This window comes from Gasterosteus aculeatus, chromosome 12 (assembly GCF_964276395.1).
Source record: "Gasterosteus aculeatus chromosome 12, fGasAcu3.hap1.1, whole genome shotgun sequence".
Taxonomy (NCBI): Eukaryota; Metazoa; Chordata; class Actinopteri; order Perciformes; family Gasterosteidae; genus Gasterosteus; species Gasterosteus aculeatus.
Window position 1 is genome coordinate 2956540 of NC_135700.1, and position 13648 is coordinate 2970187.

Here is a 13648-nt window from a genome sequence, read left to right on the forward strand (position 1 = left end):
AAGCATGAGCATTATTTTAAACTCATCTTAAATGAACAACGTGAACATATGAATATAACAAAATACCATGCATTTGGCAGGCCTGAAAATTACTTTTAGAATTCAATAACTTTTCCAGGTTTTTCATAACTCTACGAACCCTGAAGGTACTCCACTACCCAGCCGCCTGCTGGCTGTCTGATGCAAGCTCGATACAACGCTGATGTCAGGGAAGCAGTTTTTGGGGGGGGTTTGGAAATGTCGTCATTCATCCTCCTGGGATTAAGTCTGGTGTGCCAGTGTGTTAGTTAGTGAGGAGCACTGACAAAGTGTCAGTATTTTACATTGGGAGTGAGAACTGGTGGAATACAGATAAAACACACGGTGTGTATCTGAAAATCATGTTAGTAAATACACATGCCTTTCTTATTTCTACCGAAAGCCTTCAATGGCTGCTAAGCGCATCCACAGCTCCCACTTGTTGCTTTTTTGAAAGTAAAATGCATTCACTTATTGGAGAGGCCTGTCTTTGTGGTGAAGAAGACAAACCAACATGGGACTAGCCCACCAAAGACTGCTACTACTCTGCAGAATGCATCTCTGGAGGTGCTCTCCTCCATCTGGAGGACGTGTACTGCGGGAGGATCATTAAAGATCCATCTTGTCCAACTGCTGGAGGCAGGCAGATAAGGCCAACGCAGAGGGGCTCACTAGGAGCTGCTTTCTCCAGGACGTAAGTCAGTACGGAGCGAGCAGGGGCTCTGCATGCTGCTCTCACTGTGTGTGATCTATACACGCATTCATTTACAAATATACCGTTCATGTTACCGGGCATTAAACAGCAGCGTGTGATGTCTGAAGTCCACTCAATCATTTTTTACTATTTTAGGTGACGTGTTTACTCAAACCAGGGAGTGAACATGCTTAACGTTTATGATGACATTCACAATAAATGAATGTCCCCTAGATTTAATTCAGCATTTAAGAATGACACCTTACAGTGCAAATACAAAAGGGGATTTACTTGCTCCACAGGAGCCTTGATAGAAAACTGAGGCCTTGAAACAACCTGTAAGCACGCTCATTGTATCCTCTTAAATCATCACATGGAATCCACTCATGACCTAAATGTCAGAGCTACTATAAACTCATTCTCCAACAGCTGGTAACAGCTATGCTTCAGTTTTACACAAATGTCCTCTCAGGGACGCGTGGATGATTTGGGTTTTTGGCCTTACCCTCTTCACAATGGTGTCCTGCGTATCCCGGGACACACTGGCAGCTGAAGGAGCCCCACTCTCCGTGACAGCGACCCCGGTGGCCACAGGACGGGTAGCCCATGTTGACGCAGCTGCTGTCGGTCGTCAGGCAGCCTGAAGAGCTGGATTGCGAGTCGGCCGGGGAGCCCAAATCATAGAGCTGAATGCGGGAGATAGGGGGAGAGGAGACGAGGGGTGGCGCACGGATAGAGGATGAGGAAAGGCACGGTGAGAGGGGGAGGAGAAAAAAGAGAGACATTTGACGGCATCAGCAGGCCAGATGTACGGTGAATTGGGCACTGGGGGCCCTCTGCACTTTTCCACTCTCCCACTTTCTTCCCACTGCGATGAAACCGACACTGGACAAACGGACCAATGGGATGGAAAACTGTAAGGACGTAAAACCTTGATGCCTCAATATGTGTCCCTCAAGAAACCCGCCATAAAAGACATTAATATGTTCAATCTCGTCTCTGCCCAACGTTATGAGTTATGTTGCCGATGCGGGCAAGGAGGTCGGAATGCAAAGGGTGGTAAAAACTGTGACTGCCAGTTTGTGATTGGCTGTGACCTCCAGCAAAGAGGCATCTAACAGGTTGTTCACCTTTTAAAAGCTACAGCTAGTCCAGTTTGGTTTGGACCAATCATGTCGATTGCAGAGAACCAAAAAAAGCCACCAATGATTGAAAGACACATCGGGGAGTGTGCAATTGATTCAATTGTGCGTCTGTGAAACTGTAGCGTGCGTCTGTGTGGTTAAGCGAAAAGACTTGGACCGACATAGAAACTGAATGCAAAAATACGACTTGCTTCTGCTTTAATTACACACAATGGCTTTGGAGGAGAAGCGTGGCATACGCCCACACCGAGACACTACTTGTATTTGCTAAGGATATTTCCAGGTGTTGGCTTAATTTTTCAGCCAACAGGAAGTGAAACACAGATTCCCCACCAAAATGCAAAGCGTAGAGCTCAGTGTGCTGCGCAGTGAGTGAGGCCGTAGTAGGAACTCCCCTCGTCAAAGAAGCTTTCCTCTAGATTTTGGAACCTTAAGAGATTTCCTTCTATAACAGACCTCGTAATGTCGGACACTGAGGCTGGCCGAAAAGACTGTTTTTTAAATGGGTCAGGTTCCCGTGCAGGTCAAGTTTTACAACAAGAGACTTGTTGTCACAAAGTCATAAGAAAAATAATGTCTAAAATACAATTGTATTTGGTAGCATTCATATTATTTCTATTGTAAATAAAGGTGAGATTCTTTAGATATCTGTACCGGTTGATAAAATGTGGTTACTGAGATGAAAAATCCCATTTGATGAGTCAGTCATTTATTCCGGTAGTTGTGGCCAGACAATGTACAGTATGTCTGCAAATGAATGTCATGTAATGTCCTAATTCTCCTGGCGGAATGACAACATGCGCTACATTGGCCCAGAGTGTTGTACTCTGTCAAACCTTGTGTTGAGCAATTTTAATTCAAAGTATCTAGCATTAAAACAGTTATTAGCCTAACCCTTAGGCTAATGGCAAACTTTTATACTCAAAAAACTGTGATAGTTTGGCCAAAACAACCCGAAAACCTGATAGCAGTTATGTTAGACAGAGAGCTGAAGGGAAAACACAAGAGGAATAATTACAGGACGAGGGTAGAGATTTAAAAAAAGAAGATGGCGAATGACAGCTCGATGGGAGGGATCCAGCTCCAGAATAGAAACTCACAAATAAAATCAAAAAACCTTCCTGTCTCTCTTCCAGAAGACAGCATTCGCTCCTGCCTTTGGCACAGTCTAGTTTGTTTCCTTCCTCTTCCATACACACCGCACACTGTTTCCGTACAGCAATGCATCACACATAAATACGTTTAATGGAGGTTAGCTGAGACATCCGAATGGCCAGATGCCCACAGGGAAGACACACTAAATTGGGCAAATTAGCACTGTCCTAAACCGGCTTGACCCTGCTATCGGTCTTTTTTTGTTTTTTCAGCAAGCGCCAGGTAATATTAATCCACATGCGTCTTAACACATGTTAAAAGTCTACATGTCGAATTTCACAAATATAAACATGTACATGTCTAACTACTAGGAAAGTTACTTTGATGAGAGAAAGTAGTAAGAACACTTGGGCGACATATCGGGCAATGCTGGGGCGATGATGAAAGAGCTTTTATTGCGCTATTTGGTGTGTTGAAGTGTGGTATCTTATTATGTGGCCAGTATGTCACGGATGTGTGTGAACCATTGATAGTCATTTTGGAAACCCTTTAAGCAATGTTTAATCTCCGCGAAAAACAAGGTTTACAATGAAGATGGACTTCTAAACGCTTTAGGGCCATGGTAGCGCACCGCCGATTCACCGGTGTCCTTTTACAGACACGTTAAGACAATTTCACATTTCATAATTAAAACAGTATTTGGCTCAAAAGGTAAGGAGCCAACCTTTACTTTAACATTGTTAAATCACCCGATAACATTACACAATAATTAATTGTAATTGTATCAATGCTTTTACTTGAACATCAGCGAAAAGCAACCATACTGACACCCACATGAATATGCCAATCAATTTCCCTGACGTCCAACCATAGCATACAGTGGCAGATAACCGAAAAAGACCTTTAGAAATTGTCTAAGGCCGTGTCTTTATGGTTGTTGATGGGTTACCTGACGCAAAAAAAAATATTAGCATGAAAAAAATTAAAAGTTAAAGTGCGCTTTGTTGCCTGTTCAGCATTTCTGGCTGTGGAAACATTTCAATCGGAACTGAAATTGTGTTTTTTTATATTTGGAAATGGTTTGTTTCAACCAATTATTTTTTCTTACGTTTTTTTGTCTTTTTGGAACCTCTTCTGATTGAGGGACATATTAGTAAAATCCGAGACAAATATGAATATACTGTATAAACAGACACACACAGTATGAATTCACTATAAGTCATCTACCTTCACCATTTCACAGGCAGGTAAACCTCAAAATGATTTCAATACAATAACTTATTGAGAATCAAAGCCACACCCAGTGACAAAAATAATAATAACAAAAATATGATACAATGTCGGAGCACGTCCATCAACATTACTTATCATCAGGACACCTACTGTTGCTTGCTCTGTGGAGATTTATTATCCTCATATCAGCCCACACACATTATGCAGATTTCTCTCAATAATGTATGCGGTTTGTGCACCCTGCTTCTACGTGTCGAGCTCAGGTAAGCCACACCACATAAGTATTGCAGCAGGAGAATCATTTTCATTCTTGAGATTTAACAATTTATTAGGGATTTATAGCTCTACTCAATAGTTACAGTAAACTTGTGCAATGATTTAGTTCCATATAGTGTATATTGAACACTTATACGTCTGTAAGTCAACAACTAAAAGTATTAAATCACTAAAGAAAGTTCAATTGGATAATATCTCAATACTTTTCAAATTAAACTGGATACATTATAAATAAAACATACACTTATAATAACTAAGACATTTCAATTACAATAATGCCTGGATATGAAAAGATTTTTTTCTTCACCTGATCAACATATAACTTATATAGCGTTTGTCCCTGTCAATGCGATGTTGTGCGAACCAAGACAAAGTTTAAAAATGATAATTGCTTTTTACTTCAGGCCTTTTATGAGAATCAGCAGGAGTGGGCGCCCTCAATTGTCTTTGCTAAAACCGTCTGATATCCTTGGCTAAATAATCCATTCCAAACAGGTAGGCACGCTAATCCACAACGTGTGTGTGTTTACATACTTCCTGGATCCTGATTGTCGGAGCCGCCGCAGCCACAAGACACTGATCGTTTTAGGTGGTTAAAATGACACCAAATTGAATTTGGTTTATTCCGACGGCAGAATATGAGGCGCAGGGAACTTTGAGGTGAGTAAATGCCACTTAGAGGGGCAAAAACGCTACTTCCATAATTCAAGAGGTGTGTAAACAGTTTACCCTCCACTACAGCCATGGTGCCAAGATCAAACATGGAACTTATGCTTAAATGAACACTGGCTAGGGCTGCTCATGTTTCCTCATTTCAAAACAGTATCATTCATTATAAAAGATCATTTGCAAGACTGGCTCCCACAGTAGCAGCACTTATTCATAAGCAAAGCTTTGTCATGGAACTTGAAGAGTCCCGCTCCCCGCCCACTCCTTTGATTTGCATTGTGAGATGGAAATATTCTGTGATCAGGTTGCATGCATACATTAATGCAGTGCATATTTTAAACGAGTTGTAATTTTAGCCTTAACCGTAATGAAAAATACAAATCCAAGCAAGACGAGGGTGAGACGATATCTCTAACAGCGAGTAACAAAGGTAGGATTGCCTCTAAATCGCGTTAGACATTCCCTCGTTTGAGAAGGGACATTGGCAAGGATTCAGGTTCAGTTGGGGTCGTGGGCTGATATTGTCATGGTTGCGTCTTTGACTTTTTAACTCCAACAGATAAGTGGAAGGTTCCATGAAAGTCTTGACTTGAAGTCAGGAAGAAAGGTTTTTATTCCGCTTTGCTCTTGCAGGGCACATGGGTGATGTGTCCAAGCGCTGTGAGGCTGTTACGTGGCACATGGGTGATATGTCCAAGCGCTGTGAGGCTGTTACATGGCACATGGGTGATATCTCCAAGCGCTGTGAGGCTGTTACATGGCACATGGGTGATATGTCCAAGCGCTGTGAGGCTGTTACGTGGCACATGGGTGATATGTCCAAGCGCTGTGAGGCTGTTACATGGCACATGGGTGATATGTCCAAGCGCTGTGAGGCTGTTACATGGCACATGGGTGATATGTCCAAGCGCTGTGAGGCTGTTACATGGCACATGGGTGATATGACCAAGCGCTGTGAGGCTGTTACGTGGCACATGGGTGATATCTCCAAGCGCTGTGAGGCTGTTACATGGCACATGGGTGATATGACCAAGCGCTGTGAGGCTGTTACATGTCACATGGGTGATATCTCCAAGCGCTGTGAGGCTGTTACGTGGCACATGGGTGATATCTCCAAGCGCTGTGAGGCTGTTACATGGCACATGGGTGATATGACCAAGCGCTGTGAGGCTGTTACATGTCACATGGGTGATATGAACAAGCGCTGTGAGGCTGTTACATGTCACATGGGTGATATGAACAAGCGCTGTGAGGCTGTTACGTGGCACATGGGTTTCAGTGTTGCGTTACCTTGCTGTCCACGATGAGGTTGCGGATGCAGCCGGTGAAGTGTTTGTGCTGAAGCTGAGGGTAGATGTAGGGAATGTCCTCGTTGACACCGCCCAGCTGGAGCACCTGGCTCATGTTCAGGTGTCTGAAACACGCAAAAGCACAGATTACAAACAGTTCACAAAATGCTGCCAAAACTGGGTCATGTGGGTACTATTGGTACTATTGTAGGAATTACTCCAAAGTGATATCATGTCAGTGTCAACACACTGGAACATAAAATGTTGTTTGTGTTGCTACTAAATTTAAAGCAGTTCAGCATTGCTTATTTTAATCAGGCATTGTAACCTTTGATCACAGAAAAGCAAACACGTTCTCCTGAATTATTTGAAATGTTTTTTTGTAACATGCATGTTGTTTCACTCCCTCTGGTCCACTAACGGTTTGATCAGGAATAAAGATCAATTGAAAATCTATGGCCCCTTTGTCTGGCACCATGTAAAGTAGCGGGTCCAATTGAAAGCACGTTACATACACTTGAACTCATTTCCATCCCCACACACAGTCACACCTTTTGAAAGCATAGAGGTTTGTGTATGTGTGCGTACCGGGCGGCGTTGGGTGTAACTCCTGTCACTTCACAGGAGGAGTGGTCCTCTGTGGTCACCCAGCTGCCGAGGCCTTCCATCTCCATCACCGCCGCCCCCGAGCAGCGATCCAGGGTGAAACGCACTTCCTGTGGAGAGCACACAGACAAGGACATGCTGAATACTAACCAAATGTATTAATAAAGATAATCTTCTGTCTGACTATAATAAGTGCACCGTGTATTGCTGTCAAGTGCTTTTACCATCACAACTCACGTTTTTTACATATGTGAATATTTCCCTGCTGCTGCCTGCTATATCTCCTACTGGAGCAACAACAACTAAACCGCGAGCGGCGGGGGGGTTATGATACTTACCCATAAACAATTAACCCAAACATCATCACAATTCTACTGGGGGTTAACGATAACCACCACCTTAGCATTCAGTTCAACTTTGTTTAAAAATATCACATCTGAGATATGGCTTTCATACGAGGATAACATGCTACGTGTGCCAAGAACAGAATTCTTTGTTGCAATATTAATGTTGGATATTTAAGCAATAAGGTAGGCTGTACTTTATTGTCCAATAATGTAACAGTTCGGGGGCATGTTAGTCCCGATGCGTAGCAGAGGGCCGGCAACCCTCGAACTAATATTTATAAAAAATATATATTTCTCACTTCATTCAGATGAAAGTCACCTGATGGCAAGGGGCATTTTTCACAATATTTGATCATTAGCATAATCAATGCAACCAAATAAGTCTGCCTGACATTTGAACCGTAAGTTTAGAAGAAAAAAAACAACTTAATTAATAAAATACAAGTACTGACCGACGGTTGTCTCCCTTCAATAACCAGCTCACGTCTGTCCTGATTGTCATCACATTATCATTTTATGCCCTTGGACATGAGTGTGAAATTGTTGTAATTTGCTAAAAAAACATGTTTTGTGAGGTCGCAAGGACTTTCAACCTCCAAATTCCAATCAGTTCATCCTTCGGTCCAGTTCAGACGTTTAGGACTGCAGGGTTTCCAAATCTGGCTTTTGGAAAGTTGTCATAAAACCATTCCAACGGTTTCAGATGTTATTTATTGATGTCGGAGACAAGACAGTAAAGAGAGATGGCCTAGATAATATTAAACACAAGGTGATGCTAACTGGGGATAATCCTCTGAACTCGCTTAAAGACCCAGAAACAGCTGTATGAAACAGCTGCATGAAACAGGAGTGGAGGGGTTTTCCTAACAATCACTGAACTGGACAATTCAGCAAACAAGCTTGTATATGCAAAGAAAACCAATTACAAAATCAACCTCACTCATGGGTGTGGGCATGTTTTCCTCTCATTCAAGTAAAAAGACAGAGCTTTAAAGCTTTTTATTTTATTTTAAGACAACAGGAAGTGAATGTTTTGGAGACAGCAGCTGAAGTTGATGGTGTCCCATGCATTGTAAGTGTTTGCAGGAACGTAAGCTATGTACTGTATACTCTAAACACTATCAAATATTACCCAGTTCTTCATATGGCTCAGGAACATTGACTGTTCCAGATAAAAACATGCATTGGTTTGAATTCTATCTGGTCCATAGCTAGATTCTTGTCTGCTGAATCATACAGTGAATCTACAGACTGCAGCTCTGTCCCTGCTGCATCCAAGCATCCAACCAGGTCCCCATTCAGGCTGAATAGGCTGCTGCTGACTACAAAAGAAATACACTCCATCATTTGCAATACTGCTGATGTGGTGCAAAACAATCCCTATCATAAAAAACTAAATTCTCAATAAGCTATTGTATTCATGGAATTCAGGATAAAGCCGTTGTGATTCACACATGCATTCATCCGGCTGAGTACATGGAGTCTCTGTTTTCGATGTTATTTCCTTTCATGCTAAACAAATGAAATGGTGCATTTATGACACTACAACTTGTCTCTTTTAGGCTTGGGTAGAGTGCTTTTAACTGGTACCCATCTCCATTGGGATAGGTTTGTCAGAGCAACCTTGAGCCAGTCCAGACCTCATACGTGTGTTGCTTACAGGCCAAGTAACAACTTGACACACAATAATTGATTTGAACAATGTCAATGTCTACAGCCGATCCGTGTAAACACATTTCAGCACATGCATGCTGATTAAAGCCTGTGAGGTTAAGGTGTCTTAACTCTCCACTCTGGTTGTTCACCTGTACCAAAGCCTGCTCAAATGTGATTGGTCAATACAACACGGACTACAGACAAAAATGACTTCTAAATATTGTCCTTTCGCCTGAAAATTCTGCCTTCACATGAAGGCATCAGTTTGAAGGGATTCAGCTGTCTCAGCTGGGAGTGAGGCGGTGGGGCTGAAGCTTTTAAGCTGGGTTACAACAAAGCCTCTAATAATAGCATCACTTACTGCCATCTTGATATTTAAGAGCGACGAGAACAATGAGGCAGTGGCAATGTGTGAGTCCTTGGAGGTGAAGAGTTCTAAGCGGTCCTCAATCAAATGAAGATTAGCCTAATTTTACTCTAATTTAATTCACTTCCAATGAGCCTGAGCAGAGAATGTCAAAGGAGGGCCACTGCAATGATTCGTCCCACTCTAACCGCTATTGTCTCCCTTTGTACTTTACATTGCAGAGTTCTGCCGTATTAAATCCTTAACCAATATTGGCCCCGTTTGGGTGCCTGATAATAGTATCAAAGAGGCCTGCTCGGGGCTATTTGGAGTCCATGACACGAGCTTTAAGGTTACGTAGATAGAAATATAATATAAAATGAATATAATCATTTAGTTTTAATGTCTGGCCTATCAAACGATCATTACTCCGAGGTTGGGAAGCCTAAAAGCTGAAAATGCCCAGTATTTGTTTAGCACGTTTCGCTGAACACTACTTTTCAGATTTAGTCAACAATACTCATTTCCATAAATGCTGTACAAGAACTTTTGAATGAACTCCATGATATGAAACATGATACTGCGGCGACTACTCGTTTCAGACAACCTCATCGCTAATCCTGACCAAATTGGACTTCTCTTGGGCTCCAGGTCGTAGTCACATCCAGATTGCATTCAATCGTCATGCTGCATCTCCACTGTGTCCACATTGTGTACAAAAAACAACCTTTCCCATTGAAAACGCTGGTTGGTGTAAAACTGAGGCCAAAGGTGTGTTTGAATGTTCAGTAAGTGTGACGTGAGAAGTGAAGAGTCAACACGTGAAGTTCAGCAACACAACCAGCGTGTTTGTTACAAGTGTATCCTTTTTTTTTGCCTTATCCAAAAGCGCTATTTAGCTTGTGTCCTCTCTTTTGAAAGTCATTTTTTAAAAGGACACGAATAACGGTTTACAATATTTCGCCAGTAATTTATCTCTTTTTATCGACAGCTCAAATTCGCGCAAATTCCTTTCCTTGGATAAGCAGCCCATCTTAGCCAATATGGGTGGAAAATAACACCGTAAGCTGTTCATATAACAACCATTTCTTAATTTTAGTGCTGAAGTGGAACGTATGAGTGCTTTGTTTGTGATCTGCCAGTACAGCTCGGCATGAACATACTTGGAGCTCGCTTCCTAAAGTGCTCAATAAACGGTGGTAGGTGTTAAACAGGTGAAGCCTCCAACCTTGCTGTTGCTGCGGACGTCCAGCCGATGCCACCGTCTGTCTGCCACGTTCACGTTGCCTGGCAACTGCAGCACTACTGTGCCGGAGCCGTGGTTGATTTTCAAGGTGGGGGTCCCATCTATTAGCTCTGGATGGAGAGAGAGAGAGACAAGATTGGTAAGGGGGTAAGAGAGAAGACAAGCATTGCCATGTTGACTGTTTATAGCAGTTATCAATTATCAGTTTGGGTTTGAAGCTGTTCACAACAAATATTTGGTTCTCGTATTCAAGTCTCTAAAACCGCAATGAAAACTATTGAGACTGAGTGACACATGCCAAAGTGTTGAGTGGTGCCTCAAGTGACATATTATGGAGTGCACATTGGCAGATATCACTTCTGTAGATTCTCTTTAACGCAGAATTTTCGACAGAGTTTGATGTGATCACATCATATCAAGGCGGTCAACAGACAAAAGTTTAGTTGACAAAAGTTTGCATGTTAATTCAAAACGAAAGTTAATGAGGAGGTTAAGACTGCTTGTGTGCTAAAGGAATTATGGGAAGGCTCGTCTGCCAAGCAGCAGTGGCAACCCATCAAGACCGTTCAGATACATGATTGTGATCACTAAGGATCCGGGTGTCTCTAAAAAAAGGACTCTTGTGGTTTTGCTCGCAGCCAATCAACGCACGCAATCTTCCATTTCATTCGACGTGTGATTTGCCAACTTTCTCAGCAGCTACGGCCAACTGGGATGTCTGGCGGCTGATAGTCAGAACCGCGGCAACAGAAGCTACGGCGCTGACAGTGGAGTCATGATGACCTGGGAGGGAACCCTGGGGGCCGTTAAGCTTCTCACTTCTCTTTTCACACCCGTTAATTATCAGTCTCTCTAACCAGACCTGGTGATGTGGAAAGACTGGCACGGATGGTTGTTTAGATGATCAGTGAGTCACATTTACTACTGTCTGGCATTGATCGCATGTCTGTACGCTAATAAATCATAATTGTCCATAATACGGTGCGTTGTTTACATTTATTATATATCTAAAACGACACATGTTGACGGTGCATAAACGGGGGAATTCACGTATTCTGCCAGGTGTCGTGTTTCCATCCTTGACTGTTCTCCACAGAGTAAACAAATATTCCTCTGGGTCTATTTCATGAAGTCAAAAGGGTAAAGCTACTTGTGATTTCATTTTTCTTCTTTATTGCCCATCTGCCACAACTGCCTAATGGCTCATCTAAAATAAGTTCACTGAAGTCTATCGTGCAGCTGTCCGTTGAATTGAGGATAATCAGCCATTTCATAGTCCACACTGTTTCAGGGAGAGAAAAAAGGAAGCGCATGGAGACGTCTCGGTCAAATCGGGGAATCTGTTTACGTTCAATACAGGCAATGTAAAAAAAAAAAAAGACATAGTTTGTAATGTGCTCATGTAGCTATAAAAATTAAGGCTTATGTCAAAACTACGGTTAGTCTATGTTGACTCTATTCAATTAAAACAAAATCGTCTGTCACAGTTGATCCTTGTTGTTCTTAGTTTTCCCACCAGTTCCCACCAAAGCATTTCTACTTATGTTTCACTCTCAGGACTCCTTGCCTCACAAACTTACAGTGTACGCTAGAATTATAATTAACGCGGAGATAAAACTCCAGCGTGCCACCAACTCCCCCACCATGACACTTGTCTTGATGCTCGAGTCAGTAGAAGTTGGAAGTCAAAGGGAGCTGACAAGAATCAAAATCCCCTTTTCGCTGTGCGTCTGACTTCTGCTGAGCTTTCGTCATCCTTCTTGGTGCATCTCTCGCAACGGCAGTCTGTCTATCAGCGCTCCTTCATCCCCGTCTTCTTTCTTTTTAACTTCTGCCGCCCTTAACTCTTTCATTAACTTTTTCACCGTAACTGACATTTTCACATTGTGCTGCTTTCAGACAATTCACAAAAGCGTTCAACTGACATTCTGCTTTTTAATGTGCCTTTGTGAAACCACTGTTTTGTGTTACGTGTATTAGCATGAATTCATTCTTAACCCCTGTGGGTTCATATGGGTAAAAAATCTCCAGTGTTGGGTTATCAGGGCCTTCTCTAAAAGATATAGTTTTGATGATTTTACATTTTTCTAACAATACACTGCATGTACTATAAGCTTATTCTCTCACTGCACAGCTCCTGTCTTCCTGTTGCTCTGCTTCCAGTGCAGCTTGTTTTAAAGAGAGCTTTTATCTAATCAGACTCAGCCCGAGGTCCTGGGAAACTTAAAGTATACGGAGACGATATTGTTGATTGTCATGTCTTCAACCAATCAGATCTTTAGTTTCACATGTTGGCACTATTCTTTGACGCGTCGGTAGGACTGAGGTAGCATCATAAGTGCGTCAGTATTAACGTACAGTGTGGCGTTGACCTGCGATCTGGTAGGTCAGTGGGCTGGCGTGACTCTGTCAAAGAGAAAGCCAGCTAGCATATCTCTTGGCGTATCTCTCCAAGTAACGTTGGTAAGTGTTATTTACCTAGCATGATTAACATTCTCTTTCCTTAATTCTTGTTGTCTTACTCATCTTTGTAATTTTAATATTTTCCAATGACAGTGTTTCTAAATATTTTTATTTTGGTTTGTACAGAGGCACTGGATGAAGGACGCCAGCCGTTTGCTGCGGCCAATTGAAAGTGTTCCATAGCGTATTGTTGCAGTTAGTTTACTTTGTTCCTAATAATTTTATGATTAATTTTTTTATTATTGTATACATGTATACATGCGGCATATTTTATGTTTTGTTCTTGGTTACAAATGCCTAACATTTTTGTGTTAAAGGCATCTAATTAACTCCAACCACTATGACCGAAATAAGTTTGTTTGTCTTTCTTTAATTTGTGGGGAATTAAATGCAAAAGTATACGGTTATAAGTAAACGGTAACATTCTGGTATTAATAACACAAAAACAGTAATCGTATGGTAACAAACTGTAATCCAATATACGACAAAAAACCGTATATTACGGTAGGGGACTGTAAATTAAACAGTAAGTTACTAGCGTCGACCGAGAGTAAATGGCAGTCAA

General features: G+C 42.0%; 1 protein-coding gene across 1 annotated transcript in view; it reads right to left on the reverse strand.

The window, feature by feature from the left end:
* LOC120807643 (neural-cadherin) overlaps positions 1-13648 on the reverse strand; it is a 285961-nt gene that overhangs the window by 41730 nt on the left and 230583 nt on the right. The window contains exons 28-31 of the mRNA XM_040159884.2: positions 10603-10730; positions 7008-7135; positions 6421-6544; positions 1218-1398 (exon numbers count right to left, since the gene is read on the reverse strand). Coding sequence (XP_040015818.2) covers positions 1218-1398; positions 6421-6544; positions 7008-7135; positions 10603-10730 — 561 coding nt within the window. The remainder of the gene's footprint in view (positions 1-1217; positions 1399-6420; positions 6545-7007; positions 7136-10602; positions 10731-13648) is intronic.